General features: G+C 38.9%; 1 protein-coding gene across 2 annotated transcripts in view; it reads left to right on the top strand.

The window, feature by feature from the left end:
- The window catches only part of LOC710897 (uncharacterized), a 49,136-nt gene that overhangs the window by 16,904 nt on the left and 13,306 nt on the right, over window positions 1–18,926 (top strand). For both annotated transcript variants that reach the window (XM_077996666.1, XM_015133434.3), the window contains exons 2-3: window positions 8,134–8,260; window positions 8,790–8,885. In XM_077996666.1, the coding sequence (XP_077852792.1) occupies window positions 8,134–8,260; window positions 8,790–8,885 (223 nt within the window). The remainder of the gene's footprint in view (window positions 1–8,133; window positions 8,261–8,789; window positions 8,886–18,926) is intronic.

Raw genomic sequence — 18,926 nt, 5'->3', positions numbered from 1 at the left:
GGTCTTGGGTTTTTTTGTTTGTTTGTTTTAACCCATTTGGCCAATTTGTGTCTTTTGATTGGGGAGTTAATTTATATTCAGTGTTGTTATTAATAAATAAAGACACCTGCCATTCTGTTATCTGATTTCTTGTTGTTTTGTGTTCTTTTCTGTCTACTTTTCGCTCTCCCATTCATCCTGTCTTTCTTTTAGTAAAGATGATTCTTTCTAGTGGTATGTTTTAATTTTTTGATTTTATGTATGCATGTCTATTACAGGTTTTTTTTATTTGAGGTTACCATGAGGCTTGCAGATAACATCTTACAACCCATTATTTTAAACTGATGGCAACTTAACACTTATTGTAAAAATGAACAAACAAGAAAGCAAAGAGAAAACTAATAAAAACTACAGTTTATCTCCCAACTTTTTAACATTTTATTGTTTGTATTTATATCTTATACTGTCTATGTCTTAAACTTGTTATGGTTAGTATGTTTAATAACTATAAATGCCTCAAAAGTAGAAATATGAGTTATGGCCTTGAGGTAGAGAATTATTATTTTTAATAATTACAAGTAGTTATAGACTAATCTTTCAGTCTTCTCAAAATATGAGTAGTTTACACACCACATTTATAGTGCTAGAAAATTTTGTCTTTGTCTGTGTCCTTCATATACCAGTGAGTTTTGTACCAGACGTTTTCTTATTGATCATTAATGTCCTGTTTGTTTAGATTGAAGAACTACCTTTAGCATTTTTTGTGGGACAGGTCTGGGGGTGTTAAAATCTCAGCTTGTTTGTCTTTTTTTTTTTTTTTTTTTTTTTTTTAAATGGTAGAAGGATATTTTTGCTGGATGTGTTCTAGGATGAAAGTTCTGGCCTGTAAGATTTCCACTGAAGAGTCCACTGTCAAACATATTGGTGCTTGTTTGAATGTTGTTTGTTTCTTTTCTCTTGCTGCTTTTAGAATCCTTTATCTTTGACCTTTGAGAGTTTTATTAAAGATCTTCAGGTCGTCATACTTAAGTGAATTGTGGTTGGTATTCTATAACCTTCTTGTACTTGAATACTAATACTTTTTTTTTTTTTTTTTAGGTATGGGAAGTTCTCCTTATCCGTTTGAATAAACTTTCTACCCAGAACTTTTTCTCTACCTCCTCTTTAAGGCCGTATTTCTTAGTGTTGCCCTCTTGAGGCTTTTTTTTTTTTTTTTTTTTTTTTTTCTCATCTGACTGTATCTTTTCAAATAACATGTGTTCAGACTTACTAATTCTTTCTTCTGCTTGGTCAATTCTGCTGTTGAGAGACTCTAATGCATTCTTCAATGTCATTTGAATTTTCGGCACCAGAATTTTTGCTAGATTCTTCAAAATGATTTTAATTTATCAAATTTATTGGATCAGATTCTGAATTTTTGTTGTTGTTGTTGTTATTTTGAATTTTGCTGAGCTTTTTTGAATTTCCTGTCTGAAAGGTTACATATCTCTCTCTCTTAGGATTTGCACACTAGTGCCTTATTTAGCTCATTTAATGAGGTTGTGTTTTCCTGAATAGTCTTTGTGGATGTTCATTGATGTCTGGGCATTCTGGGCTTTTTAATACCTGTCCTTCTTAGAAAGGCTTTCCAAGTATTCAAAGGGAATTGAGTGTTGTAATCTAAGTCTTTGATCATTGCAGTCATATCTGCATTAGGGGACACCCCAACCTGAATAACATGGTGATGCTTGCAGACTTGTAGAGGTACCACTTTGGTGGTCATAGGTAAGATCCAAGAGAGTCTGTGGGTTACCAGGCAGACTCTTTTTCTATTTTTTTACATTCTGCCAAATAAATGGAATCTTTCTCTGTCTCCATGCTGAGCTGCCTGGAGCTGGGATGGGTGTAACACAAGCACCCCTGTGGTCACCATCACTAAGACTACACTAAGTCAGACCCAAAGCCAGCAAAGGACTGGCTCTCACATAAGGCCCACAGTGACCACTACCTAGCTACTGCAGATACTCACTCAAGACCCAGTTTCTCTTCAGGAGGTGGTGAATCCAGCCAGTCTCATGTCCTTTCCCTCAGCGCAGTGAGCTCTGTTACCCACCCTGGGCTGGGGAGAGCAAAATGCCATTTGGTAGCAAGAACATGGAGTCAGAAACCTTAGGAATCTACTTGGTGCCCTATTCTGCTGTGGCTTTGCTGGCACTGAGGCTATGAGACAACATCCTTTCTACTCTTTTCTCTCCTTTCTCAAGCATAAGAAACCACTCCCCATGACCACCAGCACCCAGAGCCAACAGCAAGTACTTCCAGGCTACTGCTGATATCCAGTGAAGACCTAAGGGATCTTCGGTCAGCTTGTGGTGAACTCTGCCCGGCCTGTTTCTTTTGCTTCAGGGAAGTGAGTTTTTTTCTGGCCTAGGGTAGTTCCAGAAATGTCATCCAGGAGCCAAGGCCCGAAATCAGAGACTTCAGGAGCTGTCTTGTTACAGCCACCCTACTATGGCCGAGCTGGTAATCAAGCTTCAAGACAAAGTCTCTTCTTCTTCCCTCTCTTTTCCTCAAGCAGGAGTCTCTCCACATGGCGGCCACAGCTTGGATTGCACTGCACTGGGTCTCACCCCCTGAAGGGATGCAGCAAGTACTACCTGGTTACTGCTGATGTTTATTCGTGGCCCAAGGGCTCTTTAGTCAGCAGGTGATGAATCTGCCAGAACTGGTATCTTCCCTTCAAGGCAGTGTGTTCTCTTCTGGCCCAGGCTATGTCTAGAACTGTCACTCAGAAACTAAGTCCTAGAATGGGGGCCTCAGGGCTTTTTCTGGTGATGTATTCTACTATGGCTGAGATGATGTCCCAGTTGCAGGACAAAGTTTTTTTTACTCTTCTCTCCCCTTTCCTCAAGTAGAAAGAAAGATTTTCTCCTGGAGCTGTGAACTGCACTGCCTATACCTGGGGTAACGGTAATGCAGGCACTTTCTTGGCCATCCCAGTTGACATCTCACAAGGTCACATGCACTTCGAGTTTTCCGGCTCTGAGCCTAGCAAAGCACCCAGTGGCTCTTAGACTGCCTTTCAAGTTTATTTAGAACCCCAGAGTGCTTTAGCCCATGGTGGTGGGGCTACCTGAAACTCAGGTTTTGATTACTGAAATGGACAATTCCTCTCTGACTAGGGCTAGTCTGAGTGCTCCCTCTGTAGGCTCTAGCTGAATTCTGCCCCATGCTGCTTTCTGCTGTGACAGGCAGCACTGAGTTTTACTGCAAACTCTCACAATCACTGCACTCTCCCTTCTGTAAGCACATGGATTTTCTCTCTGCCAAGCTGCACTGCCAGGGAATGGAGGAGGGCTGCTGTTGGCAATTAATGGCTTTCTTTTTTACCCTCTTCAGTGCCTCTTTGATGCTAAAACTAGGTCCTGTGATCACTCCCCAGAGTTTTTGCTCTTATGAAGATGCTTCTTATTGGGATAGTCATTCTATTTGGTGTTTTATCTGGGGGATGATTGCTGGAGGATGTTTTTTAGTCATCTTGCTCCACTTCCCCTGTAGCCATGTTGTTTGAATTAAGTGCCGCATGTGAGGCTAAGGTGAGCCCAGGGTCAACCATGAGTGCTTTCAGATACATTCACAAGAGGTGAGTTTAGCTTTAGTTCCAGATGAAGATCATAGTGACTACTCTGCTTGGGTTTGGTAGGGGCAGGTCAGTGCGGCCCATATTCCCATTGCTGCAGTAGAAATTGCTGGCATCTATGGCAGAGAAGGGCAACTGAGTGTTGAAAAGGGGAAACTCACATTTTGGTTTTTATGTAGGACTTTACTGGTTCTGATACTCTCTTGTGTTAAAGGACAAAGGCAGACTTTATCTGCAATTCTAGGTCCTTCTGCCTGTGGGTGTGGTTGCTTCGGGGGAAGGAGTTTTGCTCATGCTTCAAAGGCATATTCTCAAGAAACAGGTGTAATTTGTGCAGATAATCACACCTGGGAAGGGATCACAGAGAAGGAGAAAAGGAAAGAAATGGCTTATTCTGAGGTGCATGTGTCTCAGGTCAGAGACCGTGTCCACTTCTTCTCTGAAATATTATGTGTGTAGAACTTGCAAATGTTTACTTCTCTACTATCGGGGGAACCCGCCCCCAATATTTCAACATAGGTTCCTTCTATTTTCCATAAGTGTCAGCCAGCTGAGAAATAAAGAGAAAGAGTACAAAGAGAGGAATTTTACAGCTGGGCCATCGGGGTTGACATCACATATCAGTAGGACTGATACCCACCTGAGTCTCAGACCAGCAAGTTTTTATTAAGGGTTTCAAAAGGGGAGGGGGTATAAAACAGGGAGTAGGTACAAAGATCACATGCTTCAAAAGGCAAAAAGCAGAAAAAAGATCAGCTGCTTCTGAGGGAACAGGACAAAAGGCAAAACAGAACTACTGATAAGGGTCTAGGTTCAGCTGTGCACATGTTGTCTTGATAAACAACAGAAAACAGGATTGGAGAGCAGAGAACCGGTCTGACCACAAATTTACCAGGGTGGAGTTTTTCCCTACCCTAATAAGCCTGAGGGTTCTGCAGGAGACCAGGGTGTATCTCAGTCCTTATCTCAAACACATAAGACAGATACTCCCAGAGCTGCCGTTTATAGACCTTCCCCCAGGAATGCATTCCTTTCCCAGGGTATTAATATTAATATTCCTTGCTAGGAAAAGAATTTAGCGATATCTCCTACTTGCACGTCCGTTTATAGGCTCTGTGCAAGAAGAAAAATATGGCTCTTTTTGCTGCACCCTGCAGGCAGTCAGATCGTATGGTTGTCTTCCCTTTTCCCTAAAAATTGCTGTTATTCTGTTCTTTTTCAAGGTGCACTGATTTCATATTGTTCAAACACACATGTTTTACAATCAATTTGTACAGTTAACACAATTATCACAGTGGTCCTGAGGTGACATACATTCTCAGCTTACGAAGATAACAGGATTAAGAGGTTAAAGACAGGCATAAGAAATTACAAAAGTATTATTTGGGAACTGATAAATGTCCATGAAGTTTTCACAATTCATGTTCCTCTGCCGCGACTCCAGCTGGTCCCACTGTTCAGGGTCCCTGACTTCCCGCAACACTCTACTTGTGATGTTTTGCCTTATCAGTTTAACTCCTTTTTCACTTTTTATTCTCATGATAGTCAAGGGACTTTGAGAAATACTTTTTCCTTATATACCCGAGTCTTCTCCTTATTCTCTACATCCCAGCTTTTAATAAACCATGAAAATATTGTCACCATGAATTTATACCGGCAACATTACAAATGTTTCTTTTGCGGCTGTCGAACATGGAAAGGTGTGGAGGCCCAAGATTCTTGTTTGAGATGGGATCAGGTCCTTGGTTATCAGTGAAGAAGGAGACCATGTACTGTTTAGCTTCCATTAAATCTAAGCAAAACTGCTTTAAAAAAATGCACTTTTAACGAGAATGGTCTTTATTGCCAAGGATAACTCAGAAAGTTCTGAATAAAAAACAGAAGAGACTTCCTCTCTAGGATGCTAAAACAAGGAAATATAAGAGAACACAAACAAATGGAAAAGAAATTCCATGCTCATGGATAGGAAGAATCAATATCATGAAAATGGCAATACTGCCCAAAGTAATTTATAGATTCAATGCTATTCCCATCAGGCTACCATTGATTTTCTTCACAGAATTAGAAAAAAAACTTTAAATTTCATATGGAACCAAAAAAGAGCCCATATAGCCAACGCAATTCTAAGCAAAAAGAACAAAGCTGGAGGCATCACACTACCTTACTTCAAACTATACTACAAGGCTACAGTAACCAAAACAGCATGGTACTGGTACCAAAACAGATATCTAGACCAATGGAACAGAACAGAAGCCTCAGAAATAACACCACACATATACAACCATCTTATCTTCAACAAACCTGACAAAAATAAGCAATGGGGAATGGATTCCCTACTTATAAATGGTGCTTGGAAAACTGACTAGTCATATGCAGAAAACAGAAACTGGACCCCCACTTCCTTACACCTTATACAAAAATTAACTCAAGATGGATTAAAGAGTTAAATGTAAAACCTAAAACCGTGAAAACCCTAGAAGAAAACCTAGGCAGTACTGTTTAGGACATAGGCACAGGCAAAGACTTCATGACTAAAACACCAAAAGCAATGGCAACAAAAGCCAAAATTGACAAATGGGATATAATTAAAGAGCTTCCGCATAGCAAAAGAAACTTTCATCAGAGTGAACAGGCAGCCTACAGAATGGGAGAAAATTTTTGCAATCTATCCATCTGACAAAGGGCAAATACCCAGAATCTACAAGGAACTTAAACAAATTTACAAGAAAAAAGCAACCCCATCAAAAAGTGGGCGAAGGATGTGAACAGACACTTCTCAAAAGAAGACGTTTATGCGGCCAAGAAACAAAAAAAAGTTCATCATCACTGGTCATTAGAGGAATGCAAATCAAAACAACAATGAGATACTATCTCACACCAGTTAGAATGGCGAGCATTAAAAAGTCAGGAAACAGATACTGGCGAGGATGTGGAGAAATAGGAACGCTTTTACACTGTTGGTGGGAGTGTAAATTAGTTCAACCATTGTGGAAGACAGTGTGGTGACTCCTCAAGGATCTAGAACCAGAAATACCATTTGACCCAGCAATCTCATTACTGGGTATATGCCCAAAGGATTATAAATCATTCTATGAAGACACATGCACACGTATGTTTATTGTAGCACTATTTACAATAGCAAAGACTTGCAACCAACCCAAATGCCCATCAATGATAGACTGGATAAAGAAAATGTGGCACATATACACCATGCAATACTCTGCAGCCATAAAAAAGAATGAGTTCGTGCCCTTTGCCGGGATGTGGATGAAGCTGGAAACCATCATTCTCAGCAAACTAACAAACTTACAGGAACAGAAAACCAAACACGGCATGTTCTCACTCATAAGTAGGATTTGAACAATGAAAACACATGAACACAGGGAGGGAAACATCACACACCAGAGCCTGTTAGCAGATGGGGGCAAGGGGAGGGAGAGCATTAGGACAAATACCTAATGCATGTGGGGCTTAAAACCTAGATGATGGGTTGATAGGAGCAGCAATCTACCATGACACATGTATACCTGTGTAACAAACCTGCACGTTCTGCACATGTATCGCAGAACTTAAAGTTTAAAAAAAAAAAAAGTTTAACCAAAAATTAGAGATTACAGAACATGGGAGATATTTGTAGCTTAAATTTTGCTTAAAACTGGTGTTTCTTCATGACTAGACTCATATTAAGTTGACCCTTTTTATGTTAATGTTAATAATAGCACAGTAGTCTTGTATCCTTTGTTAATCAGCACCTGATACAAATTTCTTTTAATATAGTTGATCTTTATTTACTTGGTAAATATGCTCTCTGACAGATATTTTTCACTTGAGTTAATTATTTTTCTCTTTATTATTGATAGGTACCTTGGGGAGTTTTATCAAGTGATGTGCAAGAACAAGATTAAACCATATTTAATCTGATAGCTCTTCTTTCTTCTTACCTTCTCTTTGCATATAGCTTGCTATGGAAAATGAAGGCTCTCATCTCTCTTTACTGGTCAAATAAACTAAAAACCTAGGCTGTGCCACTTACTGAATTTTTGACAAAATATTCTTGGGCTAGAAGCAGTAATATCACTGGCAAACTTCTTAGAAATTTGAAAACTCAAGCTTTGCCCTAGATCTTCAGAGTCAAAATCTAGGTTTTAACAAGATCTCCTGTTCATTGCTGTACACAATAAGATTTGAGAAGTATGCTTTTACTTCACCATGAAGTTTCCATATGGGAACTATAGACAGCTTAACTTGGATTATGTAAATATAGCATTAAGAAATGTACATGCCTGTGTTAATGTCCTTTATTTTATACAGTATCACCAAGAAAAGTATTGCACATACACTGGTTTCATGATCTTATTCCATCTTTTCTCAGAGGTAAAAATACAGTAGAGAATATTTCTGTGCTAGAAAGTATCCTATTGAATAACTCCAGTAACTCATATAAGTCAGAACCAGCTCTCTTTACTCTCATTTTACCTGATGTCAAATCAAGAATTCTTTCTATGGTCACTTGGTAAATATGTTTTGTTTTCCAGGGAGTGTTGACATTCAGGGATGTGGCCATAGAATTCTCCCCAGAAGAGTGGGAATGCCTGGACTCTGCTCAGCAGTGTTTGTATAGGGATGTGATGTTAGAGAACTACAGAAACCTGGTCTCCTTGGGTGAGAATAACTTCAATATACAACTCATATTCTACATTAAATATTTTATTTTCTTCTGTTTTTTTTTTTTTTTTTTTTTTTTTTTTTTTTTTTTTGAGGTGCTGCTTTGCATAAATAAGTTTCAGAATCCTGCTTCAAAAAGAAAAAATTGGGTATCTGTTGAGGTAGAAAATATAATCTTCAAGATGTTTCATCTTAACATTAATCTTTCCCTTTTTTGAGCTCATCTGTATACTTCAGTCTAAATTAGTGGTGATATCAGAAATTTAGTAGCATGAAATATTGTTACCCACACCTAAAAATGCATTTTTCACGCTGATTTTTGATTCAGTATTACTGGGCAATAGAGCTAAGAAGCACAAATTTAAAATACTTTCTAAATATTCTAAAGTCTCTGTTAGGAAACAGTATATTTAAATTAATTTTCTAGAGTCTTCTATAATGTTCTTTCTTCTCTACTGAGCACAGTACTAGATTGGTAATCGGATTATCCTAGCAAGAGTCATGTTATTTTTTTCTAATAAAACAGGTCTTGCTATCTTTAAGCCAGACTTGATGACCTGTCTGGAGCAAAGAAAAGAGCCCTGGAAAGTGAAGAGACAGGAGGCAGTAGTCAAACATCCAGGTAGGTGGGAGTAAATGAAGCAAATGACACAAATGACGGAACCCAATGTCAAAGAGGAAGCCAGACCTTTAAACATGCTTTCAGAAACTCTGCTCCAGTGGAAATAGTTTCTGAGAAGCCTTCATTTCTTTCTCTTGCTTTAACATAGGGACATTTTTTGTCCCATTCTTGTGAATTTTCCAAGCACTGTACTTCCCCTTCAGTAATGTGTGTGTGTGTATGTGTGTGTGTGTTGTTTTGTTTTTGTTTTTAGTTTACAGTAATGAAAGTCTTTCATGGCTTAAAAGAAAATGGGTGATTTGACTGCTTTTCCATTGCTTTGGGGAAACAGCAATATCTGTATTTTTGAGAAACTCTATATTAAACCATTTTTTAAGTTCTCTTTTTGGATAATGTCTAAATATATAAGTTTTGGTGATATTGTAATTTGGATCAGAAATTCCAGGAACACCACAAAAAGATGTATGCTTCCTGCTTTATAATTTTCTGTTCTATGGAGCCTTCAAATGTGATTTTACAGAAATGTATACTCAGTAATTATATCAAAACACTAAGCATCTCCCTAAATGAAACAAACTCTAAAATTGTGTTACGTCAAAATGTTATTCTTATAAAAACAAATGTTGGTAAATATGGCCAAATTCCTCAACTGTATGTAATGTAGTTCAATGTATCTACTTCAGACATTTATTAAATATACTATGTCACTGGGGAGCTTAAAACATTGCTGAGTATATATATATATATTTTTTGAGACGGAGTTTTGCTCTTGTTGCCCGGGCTGGAGTGTAATGGCGCAATCTCGGCTCACTGCAACCTCCGCCTCCCAGGTTCAAGCGATTCTTCTGCCTCAGCCTCCCTAGTAGCTGGGATTACAGGCATGTGCCACCACACCCGGAGAATTTTGTATTTTTAGTAGAGACGGGGTTTCTCTATGTTGGTCAGGCTGGTCTTGAACTCCCAGCCTCAGGTGATCTGCCTGCCTCGGCCTCCCAAAGTGCTGGGATTACAGGCATGAGCCACTGCGTCTGGCGTGCTGAGTACATTTTAAACTTCAATTTTAACTTTAATTTTAATTTTAAATGACATCATTTTGTGATTTTATTTAGTATAAAGCTTATTGTGATTGTGTCATTCATATGTATATATATAAACACATTTATATATGCATGTGTATGACACACACACACATATAATCCCAGTAATGCGAATTTTTTTCACAAATAATAATTGAATACCTATGTATTATATACAATGTATTGATTTTATATGTGTATACATAATGAAATGATTAATACAGTTAAATTAATGAAAAAACACATTTATGACCTTACGAGTTACCTTTTTTGTAGTGAGAACAATTAAGATCTCTCAGCACGTTTTCAGCATACATAACAGTATTACTTTCAGTATTCAGAAAGCTGTACCTTAGGTTACCATAACTTATTTGTCCTTTAACTGAAAATTTGTACCATTTGAACAACATACTCCCCTTTCTTCACCTCCAGGGCCTAGCACTCACCTCTGTATTCTCTTCTCTTGGGAGTCCAACCTTATTATATTCTCCATAGAAGTGAGATCATACAGTATTTGTCTTTCTGTTTCTGTGATGTTTCACTTGGCATAACGTCATCGAGGTCCATCCATGTTGTAGAAATGGCAGGGTTTTATTATTTTTTATGGCTGAATAATATTCTATTTTGTATATATACCATGGTTTTTTTTGTGCAGTCAGTGTCCACAAACACTTGAGACTGCTTTCGTATCTTGACAATTGTGAAAAATGTTTCAGTGAACGTGGAGGTGCAGGTATTTCTTTGAGATAGTAAATTTATTGTATATGCAGAAATGAGATAGCTGAATTGTATAGTAGTACTATTAAATATTTTTTAAAAGAACCTACATACTGGTTTTCATAATGTCTCTAGAAAATTCCACGTCACCAAAAGTGTACAGCATCTTTTCTTTAATATATTGTTGTCAACGCTTGTTATAAATCTTCTTCTTGATATTAGCAATCCTAACAGGTATAAAGTAATATCTCACAATGAATTTAATTTGCATCTGCCAGATTGGTGACATTGAGCACCTTTCTATATACCTGTTGCCCAATTGTATGTTTTCATTAGTAAACATTTATTTAATCCTTGGCTTATTTTTAAATCTTGTTATTATTACTATTATAGTTGTTGCCTTTTATTTGCATGAGTTTCTTATATATTTTTGATACTAACCACTTATCAGATGTGGTTTTCTTATTCTGTTTTTCCTTGGTTCTGCAGAAGTGTTTTAATTTGATCAGTTTAATTTGTTTATATTTGCTTTTATTGCTGTACTTTTGCTGTTGTATCCAAAAATTCACTTCAAGACCAATATTAAGGTTTCTTCATATGTTTTCTTTTAAGATTATTAAGAATTTATGTCATACATTAGAGTCCTTATTTTATATTTAGTCAGTTTTTAAATATAGTGTAAGAAAAGTGGTATAATTTTATTATTTTACTTGTGGATGTTCAGTTTTCCCAGCCCCAAGCATGGAAGAGACTGTACTTTCAGCATTCTCAGTGGTTCAGTGTCAAAGATAAGTTGATCTTACATGAGTGGATTTGTTTCTGGGCTCTCCATTCTGCTCCACTGATACCGGTGTGCATTTTTATGCACAGATCATCCTGTTTTTATTACAGTAGTCTTCAAATGTAGTTTAAAATCAGAAACTATCATGCCCCTAGCTTTGTTTTTAATCCTCAAAACTGCTTTGGCTATTCAATGTTTTTTGTAATTCCATATAAATTTTAACATTAAAATTTTGAAAAATTTTACTAGAATTTTAATAGGGTATTTATTGAATCTAAATTTTCCAATTCTTTAGACTAATTTCAGCAGGTACAAATCTTCTCTTGGGTCAATTAGCTGATAGAATCTTTTTGTGTATGCAGTGGAGAGGGGTTATACGTGGGTCACATGGCTGCTGCTTGTTCTGTTGTGGAGTTTGCCTTTAGTGGGTTTGTTACCAGGAGCCTGGGTAGTTGTTAATCCTCTCTTATTTCTTGGCAGACTGAATTGCCTTCAGGACTTTGATCTGCAGGGCCAGCACTAGGGCAGTGTTCTGCAGTACAGTTGGTATACGGTGTGCCTGATGTGTGTTTTTTACTGAGTATGTGGCAGGATTTCCCCAAGTAACACTTTGAGTACCTAGGTTGGCAGAACTTGCCACAAACTGACTATCACTGCTGAAAGTGAGTCACTGAACTGTTTCAGAGAGCACAGTAAAGGCCGAAGTCTGCAGACCTACTGCTATAACCACAAATAGGCATCTTTCTCTGGGTCTCTGATGTGCAGAACCACTCCTAGGCTATGGCTGGAAGAAGCTGGAGATGATTATGGAGTCACTACAGAATTTTAAGTCAAGTCAAAATAGGTGAACCATTTCTTGGCCTGTAGCCAAAGACCAAGGGTTTTCAAGTTTTTCACCTATATGAGGACCTGCCTTTTCAAAATGACTCCAGTCAATCTTTAGTTCTAGCAGGTCTTAAAACCCTCTCCCTGAAAAACAAAATTATTATAAAGGTCTCTTCTTTGAGAAGGGGTCTCACTATATCACCCAGGCTGGTCTCAAACTCCTGGCCAAAAATGCTGCTTCTTCTGCCTCAGCCTACAAAGTTGCTGGAATTACAGGTGTGAACCACCATGTCTGTCAACATAATGGACTCCATGTTGTATTTCTTATAAGAATGTTTTAGGGGTAATGAACACGCTTACCTTTGGTTCATTTTAGAAAGTCTTTATTTTTGTCTTATGTTTTAAGTAAATTTCTCCCAGATTAAGTATCCTTGGTTGGTAGCAGATTTTTTTTCATCACTTTGAAATTTAGGAAGTTTTAATGAGTCCCTTTTTTCTTCAAATCACCTCTCTACCACTTTCCCTTGCATTCTTCTTCAAAGACTCCTTTCATGAATATATTGGTCTCCTTAATCGTATCTAATAAGTCACATATTCCATGTTGATGTTTTTCAAGTTTTTTTATTTTATTTTTTTCATGACTCTATAAATAACATGTCTTTAGTTTTCTGATTTTCGTTTTCTGATCATTAATTCTGTTGTGGCTTTACAAAATTTTTCAACAATTATTTTTCTGTTCCACAATTTCTTTTTTTAATATTTTTATTTTTTTATTATTATACTTTAAGTTCTAGGGTACATGTGCACAACGTGCAGATTTGTTACATATGTATACATGTGCCATGTTGGTGTGCTGCACCCATTAACTCGTCATTTACATTAGGTATATCTCCTAATGCTCTCCCTCCCCCCTCCCCCCTCCCCACAATAGGCCCCGCTGTGTGATGTTCCCCTTCCTGTGTCCAAGTGATCTCATTGTTCAGTTCTCACCTATGAGTGAGAACATGTGGTGTTTGGTTTTCTGTTCTTGCGATAGTTTGCTGAGAATGGTGGTTTCCAACTGCATCCATGTCCCTACAAAGGACACGAATTCTTCCTTTTTTATGACTGCATCGTATTCCATGGTGTATATTTGCCACATTTTCTTGATCCAGTCTGTCACTGATGGACATTTGGGTTGATTCCAAGTCTTTGCTATTGTGAATAATACTGCAATAAACATACATGTGCATGTGTCTTTATAGCAGCATGATTTATAATCTTTTGGGTATATCCCCAGTAATGGGATGGCTGGGTCAAATGGTATTTCTAGTTCTAGATCATTGAGGAATTGCCACACTGTTTTCCACAATGGTTGAACTAGTTTACAGTCCCACCAACAGTGTAAAAGTGTTCCTATTTCTCCACATCCTCTCCAGCACCTGTTGTTTCCTGATTTTTTAATGATTGCCATTCTAACTGGTGTGAGATGGTATCTCATTGTGGTTTTGATTTGCATTTCTGTGATGGCCAGTGATGATGAGCATTTTTTCATGTGACTGTTGGCTGTATGAATGTCTTCTTTTGAGAAGTGTCTGTTCATATCCTTTGCCCACTTTTTGATGGGCTTGTTTGTTTTTTTCTTGTAAATTTGTTTGAGTTCTTTGTAGGTTCTGGATATTAGCCCTTTGTCAGACGAGTAGATTGCAAAAATTTTCTCCCATTCTGTAGGTTGCCTGTTCACTCTGATGGTAGTTTCTTTTGCTGTGCAGAAGCTCTTTAATTTAATTAGATCCCATTTGTCAATTTTGGCTTTTGTTGCCGTTGCTTTTGGTGTTTTAGATATGAAGTTCTTGCCCATGACTATGTCCTGAATGGTATTACCTAGGTTTTCTTCTGGGGTTTTTATGGTTTTAGGTCTAACATTTAAGTCTCTAATCCATCTTGAATTAATTTTCGTATAAGGAGTAAGGAAAGGATCCAGTTTCAGCTTTCTACTTACGGCTAGCCAATTTTCCCAGCACCATTTATTAAATAGGGAATCCTCTCCCTATTTCTTGTTTTCGTCAGGTTTGTCAAAGATCAGATGGCTGTAGATGTGTGGTGTTATTTCTGAGGGCTCTGTTGTGTTCCATTGGTCTATATCTCTGTTTTGGTACCAGCACCATGCTGTTTTGGTTACTGTAGCCTTGTAGTATAGTTTGAAGTCAGGTAGCGTGATGCCTCCAGCTTTGTTCTTTTGGCTTAGGATTCCCTTGGCAATGTGGGGTCTTTTTTTTGTTCCATATGAACTTTAAAGCAGTTTTTTCCAATTCTGTGAAGAAAGTCATTGGTAGCATAATGGGGATGGCATTGAATCTATAAATTACCTTGGGCAGTATGGCCATTTTCACAATATTGATTCTTCCTATCCATGAGCATGGTATGTTCTTCCATTTGTTTGTGTCCTCTTTTATTTCACTGAGCAGTGGTTTGTAGTTCTCCTTAAAGAGGTCCTTTGCATCCCGTGTAAGTTGGATTCCTAGATATTTTATTCTCTTTGAAGCTATTGTGAATGGGAGTTCATTCATGATTTGGCTGTTTGTCTGTTACTGGTGTATAAGAATGCTTGTGATTTTTGCACATTAATTTTGTATCCTGAGACTGTGCTGAAGTTGCGAAGTGCTTTTAATTGTGATGTTAGGGTGTCAATTTTACATCTTTCCTGCTTTCTCTTGTGTGTATTTAGTGCTATAAATTTCCCTGTACACACTGCTTTAAATGTGTCCCAGAGATTCTTATATGTTGTATCTTTGTTCTCATTGGTTTCAAAGAACATCTTTATTTCTGCCGTCATTTCTTTATGTACCCAGTAGTCATTCAGGAGCAGGTTGTTCAGTTGCCATATAGTTGAGCTGTTTTGATTGAGTTTCTTAGTCCTGAGTTCTAGTTTGATTGCACTGTGGTCTGAGAGACAGTTTGTTATAATTTCTGTTCTTGTACATTTGCTGAGGAGTGCTTTACTTCCAACTATGTGGTCGATTTTGGAATAAGTGCGATGTGGTGCTGAGAAGAATGTATATTCTGTTGATTTGGGGTGGAGAGTTCTGTAGATGTCTATTAGGTCCATTTGGTGCAGAGTTGAGTTCAATTCCTGGATATCTTTGTTAACTTTCTGTCTCGTTAATCTGTCTAATGTTGACAGTGGGGTGTTAAAGTCTCCCATTATTATTGTATGGGAGTCTAAGTTTCTTTGTAAGTCTCTAAGGACCTGTTTTATGAATCTGGGTGCTCCTGTATTGGGTGCATATATAATTAGGATAGTTAGCTCTTCCTGATGAGTTTAATGGCTTTCTTTGTCTGTTTTGATCTTTGATGGTTTAAAGTCTGTTTTATCAGAGACTAGGATTGCAACCCCTGCTTTTTTTTTGTTTTCCATTTGCTTGGTAGATCTTCCTCCATCCCTTTATTTTGAGCCTATGTGTGTCTCTGCATGTGAGATGGGTCTCCTGAATACAGCAAACTGATGGGTCTTGGCTGTTTATCCAATTTGCCAGTCTGTGTCTTTTATTGGACCGTTTAGTCCATTTACATTTAAGGTTAATATTGTTATGTGTGAACTTGATCCTGTCATTATGATATTAACTGGTTATTTTGCTCGTTAATTGATGCAGTTTCTTCCTAGCATCGATGGACTTTACATTTTGGCATGTTTTTGCAATGACTGGTACCGGTTGTTCCTTTCCATATTTAGTGCTTCCTTCAGGATCTCTTATAGGGCAGGCCTGGTGGTGACAAAATCTGTAAGCATTTGCTTGTCTGAAAAGGATTTTATTTCTCCTCCACTTATGAAACTTAGTTTGGCTGGATATGAAATTCTGGGTTGAGAATTCTTTTCTTTAAGAATGTTGAATATTAGCCTCCACTCTCTTCTGGCTTAGCGAGTTTCTGCCGAGAGATCTGCTGTTAGTCTGATGGGCTTCCCTTTGTGGGTAACCCGACCTTTTTCTCTGGCTGCCCTTAACATTTTTTCCTTCATTTCAACTTTGGTGAATCTGGCAATTATGTGTCTTGGAGTTGCTCTTCTCGAGGAGTATCTTTGTGGCGTTCTCTGTATTTCCTGAATTTGAATGTTGGCCTGCCTTACTAGGTTGGGGAAGTTCTCCTGGATGATATCCTGCAGAGTGTTTTCCAACTTGGTTCCATTTTCCTCGTCACTTTCAGGCACACCAGTCAGACGTATATTTGGTCTTTTCAGATAATCCCATATTTCTCGGAGGCTTTGTTCATTTCTTTTCACTTTTTTCTCTACACTTCTCTTCTCGCATTTCATTCATTTGATCTTCAATCACTGATACTCTTTCTTCCAGTTGATCTAGTTGGTTACTGAAGCTTGTGCATTTGTCATGTAGTTCTCATGTCATGCTTTTCATCTCTATCAGTTCTTTTATGGTCTCCTCTGCATTGATTATTCTAGTTATCCATTCATCCATTCTTTTTTCAAGGTTTTTAGTTTCTTTGTGCTGGGTACGTAGTTCTTCCTTTAGCTCTGAGAAGTTTGATCGACTGAAGCCTTCTTCTCTCAACTCGTCAAAGTCATTCTCCGTCCAGCTTTGTTCCGTTGCTGGTGATGAGCTGCGTTGCTTTGGAGGGGGAGATGCACTCTGATTTTTTGAATTTCCAACTTTTCTGCCCTGCTTTTTCCCCATCTTTGTGGTTATCTGCCTTTGGTCTTTGATGGTGGTGATGTACTGATGGGGTTTTGGTGTGGGTGTCCTTTCTGTTTGTTAGTTTTCCTTCTAACAGTGAGGACCCTCAGCTGCAGGTATGTTGGAGTTTGCTTGAGGTCCACTCCAGACCCTGTTTGCCTGGGTATCAGCAGCGGAGGCTACATAATGCTGAACAGCGAGTGTTGCTGTCTGATTCTTGCTCTGGAAGCTTCGTCTCAGGGGTGTACCTCACCGTGTGAGGTGTGAGGTGTCGGTCTACACCTAGTGGGGGATGTTTCCCAGTTTGGCTGCTCAGGGATCAGGATCTGTCCATTCTTAGATCTCAGCCTCCATGCTGGGAGAACCACTGCTCTCTTCAAAGCTGTCAGACTGGGACATTTGCCTCTGCAGAGGTTTCTGCAGCTTTTTGTTTAGCTATGCCCTGTCCCCAGAGGTGGAGTGTACAGAGGCAGGCAGGCCTCCTTGAGCTGCGGTGGGCTCCACTCAATTCAAGCTTCCAGGTGCCTTTGTTTACCTACTTAAGCCTCAGCAATGATGGGCGCCCCTCCCCCAACCTACCTGCCACCTTGCAGTTAGATCTCAGACTGTTGTGCTAGCAATGAGGGAGACTCCGTGGGCATGGGACCTTCCGGGCCAGGTGTGAGATATAATCTTCTGGTGTGCCGTTTGCTAAGACCCTTGGTAAAGTGCAGTACTGGGGTGGGAGTTACCCGATTTTCTAGGTGTTGTGTGTCTCAGTTTCCCTTGGCTAGGAAAAGGAATTCCTTTCCCCCTTGCGCTTCCCAGATGAGGCGATGCCTTGCCCTGCTTCAGCTTTCACTGGTTGGGCTGTACCCACTGAATAGCTCCGACTGTCCGACATGCCCCAGTGAGATGAACCCGGTACCTCAGTTGAAAATGCAGAAATCATCCGTCCTTTGTGTCACTCACGCTGGGAGCTGGAGGCTGGAGCTGTTCCTATTTGGCCATCTTGGTCGCCCCATCCTGTTCTACAATTTCTACTGGGTTCTTTTTTTTGTCTGTGTTCTATTTTTGTTATTGAGCATACTTAGTATCATTATTTTGACATGTTGGTCAGATAATGCAAAGATCTTCTTTTCTTAAGGATTGAGTTTTGGAAATTTATTTCTTCAAGTGGGGTATGTTTCCTGTTTTTTTCTTTTTTTTTTTTTTTTTTTTTTTTTTTGAGACGGAGTCTCACGCTGTTGCCCAGGCTGGAGTGCAGTGGCGCGATCTCGGCTCACTGCAAGCTCCGCCTCCCGGGTTCCCGCCATTCTCCTGCCTCAGCCTCCTGAGTAGCTGGGACTACAGGCGCCCGCCACCGCGCCCGGCTAATTTTTTGTATTTTTAGTAGAGACGGGGTTTCACTGTGGTCTCGATCTCCTGACCTTGTGATCCGCCCGCCTCGGCCTCCCAACGTGCTGGGATTACAGGCTTGAGCCACCGCGCCCGGCTGTTTCCTGTTTTTTTCTTTTATGTCATGTGCTTTTATGAAATTTGGAAACTTAAAAACAGCCATCTAATCTAATATTTAAAGACTTGCTTAAAGAATGGCTATGGCAATGAGCCAGGCTATAGATTTTTTAGTGCTTCACAAACATGTTCTCAGTTATGTCTTTGGACTTTTGTGTGTAATTTCTAAGTTAAAGAGATTTTTCCTCATTTTCTTTTCAGATTCTATAATCTTTTGCTTCCCTAGATGACTGTGGCATGGCAATTCCTCTAGTATTATAACAACATTTGCCCTTCTTCTAGCAGATACAGACTAATTCTCATTACTCCATCATTTTCATATTAAGGGAGAGAGACTATTAATCAGAACTTTTTAAAAAATTTTAATTTATTTTATTTTTTTTTTTTTGAGATGGAGTCTCGCTGTCGCCCAGGCTGGAGTGCAGTGGCCTGATCTCAGCTCACTGCAAGCTCCACCTCCCAGATTCTCGCCAGTAGTAGC

The sequence above is a fragment of the Macaca mulatta genome, chromosome 3 (assembly GCF_049350105.2).
Source record: "Macaca mulatta isolate MMU2019108-1 chromosome 3, T2T-MMU8v2.0, whole genome shotgun sequence".
Classification (NCBI taxonomy): domain Eukaryota; kingdom Metazoa; phylum Chordata; class Mammalia; order Primates; family Cercopithecidae; genus Macaca; species Macaca mulatta.
The sequence above is the reverse complement of the archived record's forward strand: the minus strand, read 5'-3'. Positions and strand labels throughout refer to the sequence as shown.